General features: G+C 36.4%; 1 protein-coding gene across 1 annotated transcript in view; it reads right to left on the bottom strand.

Moving 5' to 3' along the window:
- Positions 1–211: 211 nt before the first annotated feature.
- LOC138715103 (hatching enzyme 1.2-like) overlaps positions 212–17409 on the bottom strand; it is a 57007-nt gene continuing 39809 nt past the window's right edge. Inside the window, exons 5-6 of the mRNA XM_069848052.1 lie at positions 10502–10626; positions 212–465 (exon numbers count right to left, since the gene is read on the bottom strand). Coding sequence (XP_069704153.1) covers positions 313–465; positions 10502–10626 — 278 coding nt within the window. The 3' untranslated portion in view covers positions 212–312. The remainder of the gene's footprint in view (positions 466–10501; positions 10627–17409) is intronic.

Genomic DNA, 17409 nt, shown 5'->3' with positions numbered 1-17409 from the left:
ATTGGTGTCCCATACAACCTCCCGGAGTTTGTCGGCTTAATTACTTTTCACTCTGTATAAACTGCGAGATTCCATTGCCGAACACTTGCGCGCTGAATCACCACTAAGCGGGCCGTTACTAGCCCATAATGACTTTTCAAACAACGTCATACTAAGCGAAACCTGTTTCCAAGTGTAGCTACACTCGTTACAACAACAACAACCAGGGATATTATAGAATACAACATTAATTCATGTGTGAGGTTTATATTTAATACGAAATTGCAATTACAATATTAAAATATTTACAATATTGAATGGTTCACATTCTTATCATATTCTCTTCCAGTGTTCTGAGTTTCTGTAGACATATTTCCTTCTACGAAATCTGTTCTTTCTTGACTTCTTACACCCATACATTTTTATTACTTTATTTAAGTCGATCTTACTGATTCCTTCTCTCTGACCGATTTGAGCACCTTTTTCCTAAATGCAATAACAAAAGTAAATTAAGAATAGATCTATAGTGTATATTTCCAAGTGTATTTATTACTTATTTTATGTCTCAATCATAGAACTTGATGTAAAGCACTCAAGGTTATTCTAAACATAGGCCTATTACAATTTTAAAGAGTAGCCTAACTTATTATTGATACTTATATAAATTTCAAAGATTCTTTACTGTAAATAAGAACATGCATTTAGATAGTTTACGGCGACTCGATATATCGTCAACTGATATCTTCTTAGACTCTGCTAGTCTAACAAGTTGAATCCCATTTATGATTTAGAGGTACCGGATGGACAGATTGTGAGTTTCCCGCCCGTGCGCGGTCAGGCAGACTAACTGCGATGTCGGCCAAGGCCACAGCAGGGAGCGAGGGAACGCGTAATCGGTCTTGTTGAAACCGCACGTGCAGTGTTGCCAATTCAGCGGTTTTCCCGCTAGATCTGGCATTTTTCTGTGTTAGTTTCGCAGGTAAAAATTTGTTAAATTTTATTGCTGATATAGGGATTTAACGGATATTTTTGCACTTACAGCGGCAGAATAATTTAATTTTACATCGACAATATAGTCATTTAGCGGTTTCTGCACTATTTCATAGCGGGTTTTTAAGAATCGCGTTGGTTACACTGCGCACGTGTACAGTAATGTGCTAAGAAAGGTATGGCCACTGTCGACTCTATATAGTAGAGGTCGGAAGGCGGAAACTTGGCAACATGTGCATCCGGCATCAATCTTCCTACGAGAGCGTGGTGTACTATGCGATTTAAGCCTTGCTTTCGCGTATTGAAGAGAATTGAAGAGTCCACTGCAAGAATGATGGATGTCATTTGAAATACATTTTTCAGGAGAAGCAATTGATAGTTTGAAATGCTTAGTGCTCAAAGCTTAACTGTGATTTTCCAATCATTACTGGACGATGACTATCAGTGTTAATGCCATATAACTCTCTATGTACATTCTACATGTCTTAAGGTATGCATTGTCAGTCTTGGTTCATTTTCGACAAGAAAGTGACATCCATCATTCTTGCAGTGGACTCTTCAATTTACAATTTATACTGAGTTTTTCGTTTTAAGTTTTGGCATGAAATCAGCCAAGTATGGATTTCTAAAATTGTTCTCGGAGACATTTGAAACAGCAGATGAAACAGAACCAGAAAGAAACGAAATGGTAAATGTACTGGTAGTTACATTTTTTAGAGTTATCCAAGACCCTTATACTTTTAGCCTTCTGAGCATATCAACTTATGCCTCTTTAAAGATATCCTCGAAGTCACATTGCTGACTTTGTATTGATTACTTGGTAGAGAAAGAAATCAACAATCAAGATAGGAGGCTATTTATGTTTACGCTTTGAATCTAGGAAGACTTCACTCTTCCTTCAGATTTTGTACTTTACATTGCAACAATTGCCTACTGCATTGTAAATAGATTGATTTCAGTGTTAATGAAGAAAACTATGTAGAATATGGAAATCAAAAGAAGTTACTCTCAAAAACAGTGATGTTGGCTTTGTAAACGATGTACGTATGCTCACGTACGACGGAATAAGTTAAACTTGCTGATAAAATACTTTCAATCATTATGAACGTAGTTAAATAATAATATTCAAAGGCAAGGAATGATGTCATAGCTACCAGTAAACTAGTATATAATAAGAGAACATTGCAGACATTTTAGAAAATGATGTGAAAAATTAAGGCCTAAATAAGATATGGTGTAGAGCCCTGGCCTAGACATTTAGGCCTAGGAATTATACAGTAGGCCTATGTGTTGAGCACCGGTATTGCATGTAATGTAATGGAATAATGTTTTGATAAAACAATATAAAACTGCCGTATAGACGTTCGAAATAAGATAAAAATATCTAATAATAAAGACACGACTCCTTTTAAGATAATTACAGTGTCTTTTTTATAAATTAATATTACTGAAGTTTGAAAAAAGTGACCTAGCCTAACTGGATAGGTCCATTAATTCTGGCTGAAAACCAACGTAGGCATATGACCTAAATAAAGTGCAATGTAACAAAATGTTTTAATATTCACGCCTATGAATTGTACTTATTTGAGTTTTGTACTTACTGTAATGGAATATTTTTTATAAATAATATAAAACTGTAGCATGTGGGAAATGACAAAAATAATGAAGACACGACATACCCTTTACGAATTCTTGTATTAAATTATAGCATTTTTTTAAAGATATGACATTATTCAAGATTTTTAAAATAGCCTATATAAGAGGATTACTTTACTTTGTTGCAAATGTATATGTCTATCTATAATCCGTAATGTATTATACAGGCTCCTTGTACGAAATATGATTAACTTTTTAACGGTTTTATTCTGATATTAACATTAAAACGCTTTGGTTCTGTTAGAGTCGACGGCAATTCGGAAGGCGATAGTCTGCTAGCGTTTGCGTCGAGAGAGACAGATAGAGAGAGCAAGGCAGCGTACAACATTGTCACATCGTACTTCACGCGCACGTGCAATACAAATAGTGCAGGAGATAATTTAAATTATCAAAAGACAATAATGACCTTAGCCGTTGCTTACTGTAACATGACACCAAACAAACCCTCTTTCCTTCATTAACAATATTCTTTGCACGGTTCTCAATCCCACAACACATGCTTCTGTAGTCGTTTCTTGCAAGTTGGAAATGTTGCAGCCAGCACCAGATGGCCGGCAACGTTCTGCTCGTCAACGTTTTTAAAATAATTATACACCTTAAACACTATTTTCCACGCATGCCTGTGCAATACTTGTCTTTTTACAGTCTCTTCTTCCATTTATTTATCTTACACACACGGAGTAAATGTTAGTTTTACTTATTCAATGTATTGAAACACTCAAACGTGAACAAACGATCTCGGGAAGTACTTGTAATAGACTGATTCCCATTGGTTCTACTGTACAAACTTGTGACGTCACATGCCAGAAATGCTACGGCGCATATAGCAGCTGATCGCCTTCCGAAGTGCCGTCTAGTCTAGCAAAGTATGACAGCAGTATGACTGACAACAGCAGACGACACAGTGTTGCCAAGTTTAGCCTTCCGACGTTCTACTACAGTCGACTGAGGTATGGCTAATAGTTCAAAGAAATTCTGTTCCACAACGAATGTTTATTAACAATTCGTGGGTGTGCGTACAAAATCGGATCGTACTGTCAAATGATTATTGCAAGAAAATTTCCCTGATGGATGCATTCCAAGTTGTACTGAGAATCATACATTTCGGGATATCGAAAGTATTCGAAATAAGAAGTGAAGATACGAGTAACGACGTACAGTGCTTACTCAAGAAGTTCTCAATGACATCGGACATCGCCTAGAAATTTCCCCTAGATAATTTCATTAGTCGATGCGAGAAATATTTGAAACATGAAGGAAATCAGTTCCAACAGCAGCTTGGATGACACAGGTGTGTAACTAAATAATCATTTTTTTATATTATTTAGTATTGAAGTTGTAGTTTGGTTTAGAGCAGAGGTCTCCAAAAAGCGTATCGTCATTCGTGCTCTCGATGCTGCCCGCCGAACACAGTGTGCTGTAAGGCTAGAGAAGGGGAAGAGACTCGTACCTCTACGGATGGAAGCGATCAGTGGGGGATTGCGGCAACGGTCTGCTTATGTTTACAAATAATAACATCAAAAGAATAAAAAATATCATACGTTTGTATATTATTTTGACATACTATGAAGCTGGAGCCCCGTCTGTTGCTTTTGACACAAGGCATTGCAAATTCAACCTTTTCTGTTCTATGGTGCCTTTCAGTGCCTGGAAAAGATCTTCTCCAGCTGTATTTTGTAACTACATCTAGAAGACATTCAGACACAGTAAAATGTTCATTAACTCCTCGGATGAAAATGGCTAGGTGAGCTTTGTCATTTCTATCTGTGCTTTCGTACAATGCAAGTGAGTAAGCTACAAACTGGTTAATTGTGGTTTCGACTTCAGATTTAATTACATTTGCAATCTTGAAATTCCTTCTCTGAACTGTAATTGGAAACAATTTAAGTTTCTTAAACTTTGACTTTGTTCTGGACACAGTATTTTAGTAACGTCCTGTATGCACTATTTTACAAATGATGCTTCTGTAAAGGGTTTCATTGATTTCCCAATATACCAAGCTAGAACACAGCTAGCAAGAAGGTTTTTCTGTTTAAGACTGAGGACACGTGTGTGATTTGTGTTTGTATTTTCTTGTTTTATATTTATCAAAATATTTGTGGGCCTACGCATTTAACCCAAAATGAAACGAAAAACATGTTTGTCATGCGGAACTAAGTGTAAACGTATTGTAATATACTGATTATTATGTATAACCAACAGTTATACAGATAGTCCCAAAATAAATTATTTTTACATGTCCAACATGCCCGTAATTGTATGATATTCTTTGTGAAGAGTCGAGTATTGTCGTCGCATGTTGAATTTTAACACACCCTTAAGAATTTTCGAACAAATTAAGCATTTCACATTCCCCCACTGACACAAAAAAAATTCTCTTCCTATTCATCCTTGAATGTACTACGTCCATGATTAGAAGACATTGTGAAACGGTGGAAGACTCCGACCAACATAATGATAATGGCAGTCTGCCACTGCTCTTCGTTTGCGCATAAACATTGAGTACAGTACAGGTGGGGATGGGTGAGGCGGAGCGCGCTCATTGCGTACTGGCTTCGGTTCCGTTCAGGGGCTTACTCGCGAGTACGCTTTTGGAGACGTCAGGTGTAGAGCGACTCGTGTTGCCGTACGGCCTATGCAGCCCAGCGAGTAGCACGGAAAACTCATAATCTATTCACCCAGAACCTGTAAGATGCATTTCTTTACCTACTTCAACGATGGACAATGTACAAGGGTGATTGATACTTAATTCAATTTTAATTTAACTTAATAATAATTTTTACGTTAGTGAGAAACGGACTGGTGTTCCCTCATTAATGGAAAGTATTCTTTCATGTAGCGTAAGTCTACTATATGAGAATCCCTGCCCTACTAAAGAAAGCTGCAGGGCTTCTATTACATTTACTGACCGCTGGCACGGTGTTTTGCTTCTCTGCGGCTGTGCATGTCGCAGCCGGCCGCACTCGTACGTTAATTCCGCTACTTAAAGCGTGTATAAAATCGTACCTTATAGAAGATGCTGGAAATGTCGTCCTCCCTCGGCTAAACAGCCGTTGTATCGGGAAAAACACATTCTGATTGACACAATTAAGTTCGGCCACTGTAAGATTTTTTATTTCATTTGTTCTACCGGTAATCTATATACGCTATTTAACCTCACAATAAATAAAATGCTCAATTTAAGAACAATGAAGAGTAGACAAAGTGTGTTCTACTCTTAAAAATTCGGACAGATTGTTTGTCTTGCACTAACAGCACACCAAACTTCAACTTTCCTATCATGAATAGGGATTTCTTGTAAACGATGTGGATTTTCAGAATACAAACAGCAGGTGTTTTGATTGTTTACACGATCAGTTAGGTGGAACTACGCCTCGTCTAAAAATAACACGGGATATGGATCGATTAAATCTTCACTCACTGACGAAAAAAACACTCAAAATAACGCACTCGTGCTACTGAATCGCCGTATTATAAGCAATGGACATAGGCCTACTTATAAGGCTTCAGTTTTAACAATTTTGTTGCTTCATGTGCAGAAAACACTGAAACCCCCACTTTTTATGCTAATTTCGAGAGTGATTTTATTGGCGGCCGTTCAAGATATGCATCAATTTGGTCTAATTTGTCCTCTGTTAGAACTGTACGTTTTGTTTTTTTTTTTTTTTTTTTCGCTAAACCTGTAGATTCAAATCTGTTCACAATACCATGAATTGCAGTTGTAGAAATAGGTAATTGGTCAGGGAACTTCTGAATAAATTCCGCACGAACACGACGAACTGATTCGTATTTATATTAAACTTTACACACAAAAATGCGTTGCTCTAGAGTCAGCTGTCTAACCATCTTCGCGAAAGAATGTACACTACCCCGACACAAGGGCATATTTATATTGGGGGAGCGCTGCTTGCAGCGGCCGAGAAGCAAAAAACCGTGCCAGCAGTCAATAGGCCTACATAGAAGCCCTATATACTGTAAGAGAACATAGAAAAATGATCTTACTTTTGCTAATATTTAAATTGCATTTGGATAAAATTTTGCAGTCATAAATTTATGTAAATTTTACAATATTATAATGAGTCATTTAGGAATATTTTAAGGTGTAGTCCTACAGCTCACGCGAAAGATCTGAAAGCTTAGAGACCGTTGAGATTCAAACGGTAGATAACGATTTCTTGTCAGGCGTATATTCCACTTGCAAACCATTTATCACTTTGTCAGTCAGTCGCTTGCTCGCTATAATATGCGCTTGTAGTAGTCTCCCTGTATTACATTACGGAAGTATTTAGTTGTAGCAATTATAAATGTGTGTCATACTGTATATAAAAATCGTGTATATAGAGTTAAAGTGCGTGCGTGTATATATGGTATTGGTATTTAAATTGTGTATTATAGAGTTATTTAAATCGTGTATATAGAGTTAGAGTGCGTGTGTGTGTGTGTGCATATAACATTTCAATTGTGTATAATTTATAGAGTTAATTTACTGTAAGTGTTAATAAGTTGCAATTAGACCTACTGTTACGAATATGGCTCCAGTTATTTCAAAATTAAAAGGGAAGAAGCGTCATAGTCAAACTAAAATGGTTATAAACAATGCACTCGTGTTTACATCTAAGGAAGCTTCTCAAGGAACAGACATTCCTCTACATAAAGTTCAAAAGCGAGTGACAGTGGCTGCAGGCGTGTCTCGTAGTAGTGTCCAAAAATCGTGGCAGAAGCGAAGAAAATAGATAGTGGCAACGGTACGTGTTTCGATAAGAAGAAAACAATTAAAAGTAGTGTCTTAGAACAAGACGCGTTTGATGAAAGTGTAGTGCGTAGATAGTGTATGACTTTTACATTTCCGAGAAACGCGTTCCAATAGTTAGCGCATTAAGAATGAAACTGAAAGATACAATTGGCTTCGATGGGGCAATACTTGTGTTAGAACTCTAGTTAAAAAACTGGGATGGAAGACTCCGACTACAAAAATTTACGTATAAATACTTATTACTCAGAACAGAGTTACGTATAAAGCAGGTTCAACTGTATTAACAAATTTTGTAATAATTTTCTATACCAAAAACAAAAGTGATGGCATTTCATGAACCTGCACATATAACATCATCTTAAACGATAAACCACTAGAACAGGTTTTGCATTTTAACTATTTGGTAGTGCAGGGTGAATGGGAAGTAACTAGGTATTAAAAAGGGCGTGTAAAATCTACATTCACAACGCTAATTTATTGAAATTAATTTTATGTGTGCATTATTAATTGAGAATATGGATGCATGCCACAAAATTCAACGTAGGCACCTGCGGCGTCGACCAATTTCCTCAAGCGGCCGGTAATGGAATCCACAGTCTTCTGGAGGAAGTAGCGTGGAACATTGGTGATAACGCCCGAATCCGTGCTTCCAATTCTTCCAGTGTGCGAGGTTCCGTCTGGTACACCTCATCTTTTGCCCAGCCCCATAAAAAAATCACAGGTAGTCAGGTCAGGACTTCTTGCAGGTCATTCGTAAGGTCCACGTTGCCCAAGCCAACGTCCCGGAAACTTCTCAACCAACCACGTACGCACGCACGACATTTGCAAAGTGAAGTGGTGCACCGTCCTGCATGAAGATAATGTCGTTGATGTTTTCCCATTCGATACCGTTGGCCAAACGTAATCTTTAAGCATCCCATGACAGAGTTTCGCGTTCATGGTGTCACACAGGAGATATAGCCCGATGACATTTGTGGCCGTCATTCCACACCACACGGTCACTTTTGGACGAGACTGCATCTTCTCCACCGTCATACCGGAATCTTGTGCCGCCCAATAATGACAATTGTGTCGATTAACGAAACCTCCCAAATGAAATACGGCCTCATCACTCCAGAGGATGTTTTGAAACAGTTGAGCCAATTCTCGTGCCAACTCAGCATCAACTCCCCATACTCCATTCTGCTATCGAAGTCTTCTGGTGTCTACTGCTGCATATAATGGGGTTTCCATGTGCGGTAATTCAATTCTTTCTGCAACACCTGACGTACCGCGTACCTTGTGAGTCCGCTTTCGTGAATTGCCTGACGTGTTGATTTAGCCAGGCTACGATTGAACATTTTCCGCACAATCGCCACATTCTCCTCAGACCGAGACGTAGGTGAACGGCCAGTTACATATTTCTGCATCCTTAAACGAACCTGTGGTCATTAGCTTCCTATGACAATTCTTGATTGTTTCAGGACGAATTGTGACATTCCTTCCCTTCATCGTACGCCACCATCTCTGTACAAGTATACTTCATAGCGTGCAGCCAGCGAATAGGGATTATAAAGAATGGACACTGAGCGAATTTTCCTGTGTTTTGTTTCTCTGTGCGCCGGCGTTTAGTTCCACTTTCAAGCGCTAGAGGTGAGCATACGCTAAGATAGAGTATAGAGTTGAGACACAGGATCCAAACATCGCCTACCTTAGTGCATAATCCAGTAACGCTTTGCTTCAAATAAATTCAAGTTAACAGCTTTTCCTTATTTCTCAGTGGCAAACTAGTTGTAATAATATATTTTTTATATTTCAAATATAATAAATTATATTATAAAATTAAGTATCGAATTCTTTTAATATTTGTATATAATATAATATAGGTATATGGTTTTACTTCTCATAAGAGTTTTGTTTTTCCATTTTCAGTGCTATCAAATCATTACATATTTTAATTTTTGTTGGGTCAACGTCTCAACTCTCATTATAAAGTAACTCTAGAGTCTAGACATTACAGTTAATGACGGATTTATTATTTTATGGATCCAATTTATTTTATTTGAGTACATAATGTACCTAGATGTATTAATTATATGTGTTATATTTCCGCTGTGTCGACTGCTAGCTGGTGTGATGTCAGCGCCAACTCTAGGGAGAAAGCAGAATCTCACGCTCTAGCTGGCTTGAAGGTCATTGAAATCAGTCCGGGCACATCAAAGTTACCGACGCGAAGTGTCCATACTTAATTACCTGTACGCTGGTGCGGAAATATCCGCTCGCTCGCGAACAGACAAGCGAGTGGTCATCTTTGCCATTGTTGCGCGTACTTCCTCTCACGGCCACCGTTTGTACTATCGACGCGCGAAAGTTTAAACTCTTAATGACCTATGTGTAGGCTACACACTATTTTCATTATGATTTCATCGATATTAAAAATTCTAGAACGATTTAATAAAACCTAGTTACTTCCCGCCCACACTGTATATTTAGGTGTAAACAAAGTTCGAGGTATAAATAATAAAATTAGTAAATTTCAATATTTATGCGGGATCATAAGACGGACATTGATTGGAGAGATTAGAAGAGAAACCATTTAAAAATTTTATAAAATGATAATGGTCTCAATATTTATATATGGTTCAGAATGCTGGGTGACCATAAAAAAAACTATGAAAGAGAATTGAAGTTCGCCTGCCATGAGACACCGAGAGCAACACCTACGGCGGCAAAAATTACTACAGGTTCAGAGCGTCGCTTCTAGATGGGGATGCTTGGGTGAATGACGTGAATTCAAGTATTCGCCACTGGATAAAAGAGTCATCTGTCAAGGTCACACAGACAAGGGGAGGAGCTACTGAATCACTACGGACAATAATGAAGAGTTTTAAGTAACTAATTCTCTATAGACTGTGTTTTATGATAGATCATAAATTCAAACATAAACTGAGAAAGTATATCAAGGACTTATAGTATTTTTCTTTACGAAAGAGAAAGGGAGAGAGAGAGATACTATCAACTTCATGTAGTTTCTTTCTTAGATTAAGATATAAAAATACGTTGTATATCTTAAACATTAAGGGAGCTATTATTAATTTATTTTTCTACGTATTTTATGTTCACTCAGTGTAAAACTGTACTTACGAGTGGTTCAATTGTGCGCCTCATGTTTTTACTAAAAGCAAATGGACTGTAATGCATCACGCTTTTATAATCGTAAGGCTCACCAAAACTCGTACTCTTGACCTTTGTAAATTGACTCTCTCTGCCTGTAGAAAAAATACAATGTTTAATGAAACATCTATAATTATTATCCTAATTAACTCAGATGTACGTAGTCTGTAGTAGTCTATGTAGTAAAAGTAATAAATGCGTTATAAAGATATTAATTTCTCTTTTATTTCAATGACAAATTTAAATTAGTACACACAAATATAATTCGCGGAATGAATTTTTATCAAAATTGCTACATAATTGGTGTACAAGTATCAATACAATTTTATATGGAATAATACCACAAATTAAAAAAAAAAAGTACTATGCGCGGAAAGTTTGTGAAATACGAGTATACTGATGGTGTAAAAGAGTGGAGTTACTGACCATAGTTTTAGTAAAGAATTCTAAGATAATATTACATATGATTTTTGACGTGAATATGTCTGTAATTTCGATCCAATACTAAAACGACATTCCAGAAAGCTCACTGGTCAACAGTCATTTTGCGCCAGACATAAAACTAACAAATTCTTACTAATTTCGACCTCCTGAATTAAAAAATAACAAGCAAAATGTTCCATCAGTTTGGGTTTTCGGTATGCTCAATATAATTCATTCTCTATGCATTTTATTTAAAAAAAATTAACCGTATTTCGTGTGTAACTATTTTGTTTTACAAATGTGACAACCCATTATGTGAAAAAAAAAATATTAGTATAACTAGCTACCATACATCACATATTCATTATGTATGAGGTCTCGCCCACCTCATTGAATATTACACGACTACTATGAAGTAGCCAATGTGTATTATTATTATTATTATTATTTTTCTCGTATTAAATAGTAATAGTAGGCTACCATGTTAGAAGCAGTTGTAGAAACGGAAATTATTTTATTGCCCTTTTACGAATATATTTGGAGGGGGTGAAACAGGTTCGCGGTATGAATTCGCTTGAGTTTACCTGATTTTACTTGAGATGTGTATTTATTTCATTGTGAGCTTTAATGACATTACTGTGGTTTATATTTTGCAATAGACCACCCTGTCAAAATCACTTCTGGACGCGGAAATTGTTTTATTGTCCTTTTCTGTTCTATTTGGAGGGGGAGAAACTGGTTCACAGCATGAAATCACTTCAGTTTACCAGGAGATCTCCTGTATTTTTTTAAAGTGTGCTTTAATGATAATATGATATGATATGATATGATATGATATGATATGATATGATATGATATGATATGATATGATATGATATGATATGATATGATATGATATATGATATGATATGATATGATATGATATGATATGATATGATATGATATATGATATATCATATGATATGATATGATATATGATATGATATATGATATGATATGATATATGATATGATACGATACGATACGATATGATACGATATGATATGATATATATTTCTTCACAGCACTTCTTTTACATGTAATGGTGTACCTCACATTTCTGTATCCGGTGCCACCATTAACATATTATTACAATAACACATTATTTGCAGTACACGTCTACATCAAAACTCCCAATTACACTATATACCTTTTTTTGTTACTTGGTCAATCTCCCCTTCAGTATTTCTCCTACATTTAATTTGCTATTCTCTATTTGTTCATTAATCCTAATATATCTAATATTATATACTTCTTTCTCACCCCCCTTTTCCTCTAACTACTTTTCACTAACATCTCAATTTCAATTTTTCTCTATAAATTATTATATTGAATTATTTGACCTATTTGTTTTTTGATCTTTTATTAATTTGCTGTTCCAACGTTCAAATGTTAGTACTAATTTTATGCTGTCACTTGTTCACTTCTCTTAACCCTTTCTCACTATTTTCACTCATTCTTATTTGCGCTCACTTTCACTTTCTCACTATTCTGCTTACACCTAATCCATTGTCACTATTCTCAGTCAGCATGTGGGTTCCTGAACTCATTACTATTCGCTCCTGTTACCATGTGTTGATCTGCGACAATCACTTGTTCTGTCCTTGAAGTTGGGATGATTTTCTTCTGCTCCTTCCCTCCGCTTATGTAGCTAACGTCGAGACTCTGTTGCCTTCTCGTTGCTTCCCTCTGCAAAGTTGAAATATGTCCACTGTCCTCTTTCGTTCTTCTCGTTAGTCCAAATTCTGAATGATCTTCATTCCTCAGGCAAAACTCCAGATCATACCATTTCCCGTTCACTTTCAGTTTATCCTCGTACATTTTAGCAAAGTGACCCTACGCCCTAGCTGCTTTCATATAAGGTAGTAGCTGTTTTCTTCTATTTCTTACTTCAAATGGCACATCTGTTTCCACTCTCACTCCTGAACCACAGAGCCGTCCTAGGTTATTCAGAATAGCTTCCCTTATTTTTGTATTCATAAAGCTCAAGAAGATAGGTCTTTTGGTCCCGTTCCCTAACTGTACGTATGGTCGACATGTTCTTCTCTCAACTCGATATTAAAGATCACTTCACATAAATCTCTCACTTTCTAAAAAGGTATCCATCTCTTTTTCCTGGCCCCTTTCTTCGAACCTTAAAATTATTAAGTTATTTTTCCTCATCTTCAGATCGTAGTCACTCATCTTCTTCTTTAATTTGTTATTCTCTGCCATCAACTCTTCTATCTTTTCACTGATGTGTTCTACTTTTAGTCTTAAGTTTTCTAAAGCCTGGTTCTTCATTTCTACTTCTACTTGATTCGAGTCTGCCTTATTATTCCTTTCCTCTCTACTTAATTCACTTACTTTATCATTTCCTGATGTATCTTTCTGTAACCACTGCTCCATCTTCTCTTACTGTATTCTTCGCTTCTTCCTCAGGCCAATAGCCTTTATACTGTGTTAGCGAGTTGTGCACACGCGACTGCTCTCTCCGGCGTTCTGCTGTAAACTGTTTAATGATAATATTCAAAGTACGAATGGTTTATATTGCGGATTTGAAGGTTGTAGCATTGTTTCTTGGAATGCAATTAGGCTACACAAAATTTTGCTGCTTTCTGTGCGAATGGGGCAGTTACGCTCGAGATAAGCATTATAAAATAAAAGTATGGCCAACATGACAATCACTAGTGCCAGGGAAGAAAAATATTATACATCAACTCCCTTTACACATCAATTTAGGATTAAAGGGATTAATCATGAAACTGAGGCATTTAAACATATCCAGGAAAAAATTCCTGCTATTAGTGACTCGAAAATAAAAGCGGGAGTTTCAATGGACCACAAATTAGAGAAATAATGAAGAACAATCACTTCGAATCTTTGTTGGAAGGAAAAGAGAAAGCCACCTGGATTGCATTCAAAGAGGTTGTATTAAATTTTCTGGGTAACCGTAGAAGTGAGAATTGTGAAGAACTAGTGCAAAATTTACTGTTGGCGTATGAAACTATGAGTTGTAACATGTTCCTGAAAATTCATTTCCTTCACTCCCATCTTGACTTTTTCCCCGAGAATTGTGGCGATTTCAGTGATGAGCATGGTGAGCGCTTTCATCAAGAAATTTCAGCTACGGTAAAAAGATATCAAGGATAATGGAGTACCAATATACTAGCAGACTATTGTTGGACTTTACCTCGTGATGTACCTGATGCTCAGTATAAAAGAAAATGCAGAAAAAGAAAGCTGTAATTTTCTGAACAATGAGTATTTAACCTTATTGTCATTATATAAACCAGTACTTTGAATAGATATAAATTCGAACATTTCTCAAAAACCGTAACCAACAACTGTTTTTTATTGTCATATTCGTATTCAGGAGGTTCAAATGATATAGAAAACATGTATCACATGCCCAGCGCAAAAAAAAAAAGTCAAAATTTGTTATGCAGTGAAGTCGACCGACTCATTTTCAGGCCAATTTTGAAGCGCCTATAATTTCTAAACTTCGCAACATATTTCAACGAAATAAACGACGATCGATAGATGAAGGATGAATTATCCAACGTGAAAGCAGTTGGAGCGCGTGATGTCATCTAACTATACATGGGGAGGAGGGAAGTAGAGGCACGAATTGGCGGTTCGCGAGGCAGCCGATGCAGTATAACTCGAGAATGAGAAAAGACAGAACTGTCACAGTGATGTCAAATGATTCTCAATAAACCAGGCTAGAATCTCAATTAGGCCCCTATGCAACAATCAAAAATCGAAAAGTTAAATTGGAAAAATTCACGAGTGAAACTGAGTGAAGAGGGAAAATTCACAATTTATGACACATACGCAGCGTAAATGGAAGCAGGTGTGTAAGCAACAGGTAGCAACAAAGACGTTATATAGGATAGTATAGCAAACGATACGTTAGAGCACGACGGCTACTATAGCAACCACCGAATTAGAAGAGAGATTATAGAGTGGCCATTGCGCCGCCATGTTTGAAGAAAATTGAAAGTACGTCCGCCATTAAAATAAGCGCCCAAACAAAGTGGGCGTGACGATAAGTCCTAAGCCTGGAGTCGAGCAGTTTTCAAAATTTCGTTTGCATAAATCACTTAAACTGAAGTGGGAAATCCTAGTGTTTCGTCAAAAATTTGACGTATGTACTATTAACTTAATCTAAAATACAGAACGTATGTACGCTAAATTTAAAACACTTGACATATTCCTAGAAGGAAAGCTTAAAAGAATAACCTAACGAAGCAAAATTGTCGTGTACGTACGACAAAAGTTTCAGCAAATACTGAAGGAAATGTTAATATTCTTAAGTTTTTCTTAATGCGATCTGCAAGACTGCCTATGAAATGAATGAGTATGATTCGGATGATTTTATTAAATTGTTTTCCCAGTCTCTACACGTTACAAAACTATTTATTATACCATAAGACATTATAGAATGAAAGTAGGCCCTAACTGTTGTTGTTTATTGACATTTCTGGCTTTGAGCCAGAGGCCGTTTTAGGGTCTTATACGCGCAGGACGCCCTCTCCAGCCATCGTACATAAATAACAATAAAAATATATACATATACACATATATGAGACTATTTCTGGTATAAGTGCCAGTAGATGTGTAAATGCAGTGATTTATTATTTTTATTTCGGTGTAGGCCAAATTTGTTACTTTGAGATATTTGTAAGGGATTAGTGAGTAGGAATATAATATACATACATAATATAAGGAATGGTGAACGAGAGAACAAGTTCGGAGCGAAAGATATCAGATGATAGACAACATTAAGGTGTATGGATCATATGCGGAGACTAAGAGGAAAGCAGAAAATAGGAAAGATTGGAGAAAGCTGGGTTTGCAATTAAAGATCTGCCCTTTGGCAGAACACTATGCATATTATATATATATATACGCACACACATATACATATACACATACACACGCACATTTTATGTAACAATATTGCTCCATTTTGTATTGTATGTCTAAAAAATAAATAATACTGATTTTCTGCATAAAATCACACGAACTTTTTTTCTAATGCAAAATTTTCATCTCTTCCGCTTCTGTAAAGCAGTATCATTTTAAAACAAATTTCTGGTTGTGTGATTTTCGAAACGGATAAGAGACTCCTAGTTTCTAAACATCGTTGAGAAACTGCTACAAAAGTTCGCCGATTAGTAACCTTCTTTGAGGAAAAGGTTGACGGTACATCCTTCTTGTCTCACTTGAATTACGAAGACAGTATACCTACGGACAAGGAGCTTGAACTCAGCTGACATGTACAGCCCAGTTACTTTATGGTGACAGCTCGTCGACGCGAGAGAGGAAAAGGTTCGACTGTGGGAGGGAGACCGACCCGTGACGGGGCGAATGGAGGGAGGGAAATACAGTCATATTAGAAATGAAGTCTCACGTTGCAGCGTCTGCATAATTTTGAGCTCCTGTCACTGTGTTCACTTCATACTCCGGAACAATAGTCACTAATAAACACTAAACAAGTAAACTAACCTGGAAATAAAATGAGCAGCAGTTCGGAACAATAATAAACACTAAAGAAGTAAACTAACATGGAAATACAATGAGCAGCAGTTCGGAACAATAATAAACACTAAAGAAGTAAACTAACATGGAAATACAATGAGCAGCAGTTCGGAACAATAATAAACACTAAAGAAGTAAACTAACATGGAAATACAATGAGCAGCAGTTCGGAACAATAATAAACACTAAAGAAGTAAACTAATGTGGAAATACAATGAGCAGCAGTTCGGAACAATAATAAACACTAAAGAAGTAAACTAACATGGAAATACAATGAGCAGCAGTTCGGAACAATAATAAACACTAAAGAAGTAAACTAATGTGGAAATAAAATGAGCAGCAGTTCGGAACAATAATAAACACTAAAGAAGTAAACTAACATGGAAATACAATGAGCAGCAGTTCGGAACAATAATAAACACTAAAGAAGTAAACTAATGTGGAAATAAAATGAGCAGCAGTTCGGAACAATAATAAACACTAAAGAAGTAAACTAACATGGAAATACAATGAGCAGCAGTTCGGAACAATAATAAACACTAAAGAAGTAAACTAATGTGGAAATAAAATGAGCAGCAGTTCGGAACAATAATAAACACTAAAGAAGTAAACTAATGTGGAAATACAATGAGCAGCAGTACGGAACAATAATAAACACTAAAGAAGTAAACTAACATGTAAATACAATGATCAGCAGTTCGGAACAATAATAAACACTAAAGAAGTAAACTAACATGGAAATACAATGAGCAGCAGTTCGGAACAATAATAAACACTAAAGAAGTAAACTAATGTGGAAATAAAATGAGCAGCAGTTCGGAACAATAATAAACACTAAAGAAGTAAACTAACATGGAAATACAATGAGCAGCAGTTCGGAACAACAATAA

The sequence above is a fragment of the Periplaneta americana genome, chromosome 1 (genome assembly GCF_040183065.1).
Source record: "Periplaneta americana isolate PAMFEO1 chromosome 1, P.americana_PAMFEO1_priV1, whole genome shotgun sequence".
NCBI lineage: Eukaryota > Metazoa > Arthropoda > Insecta > Blattodea > Blattidae > Periplaneta > Periplaneta americana.
This window is presented reverse-complemented; position numbering and strand designations above follow the sequence as displayed.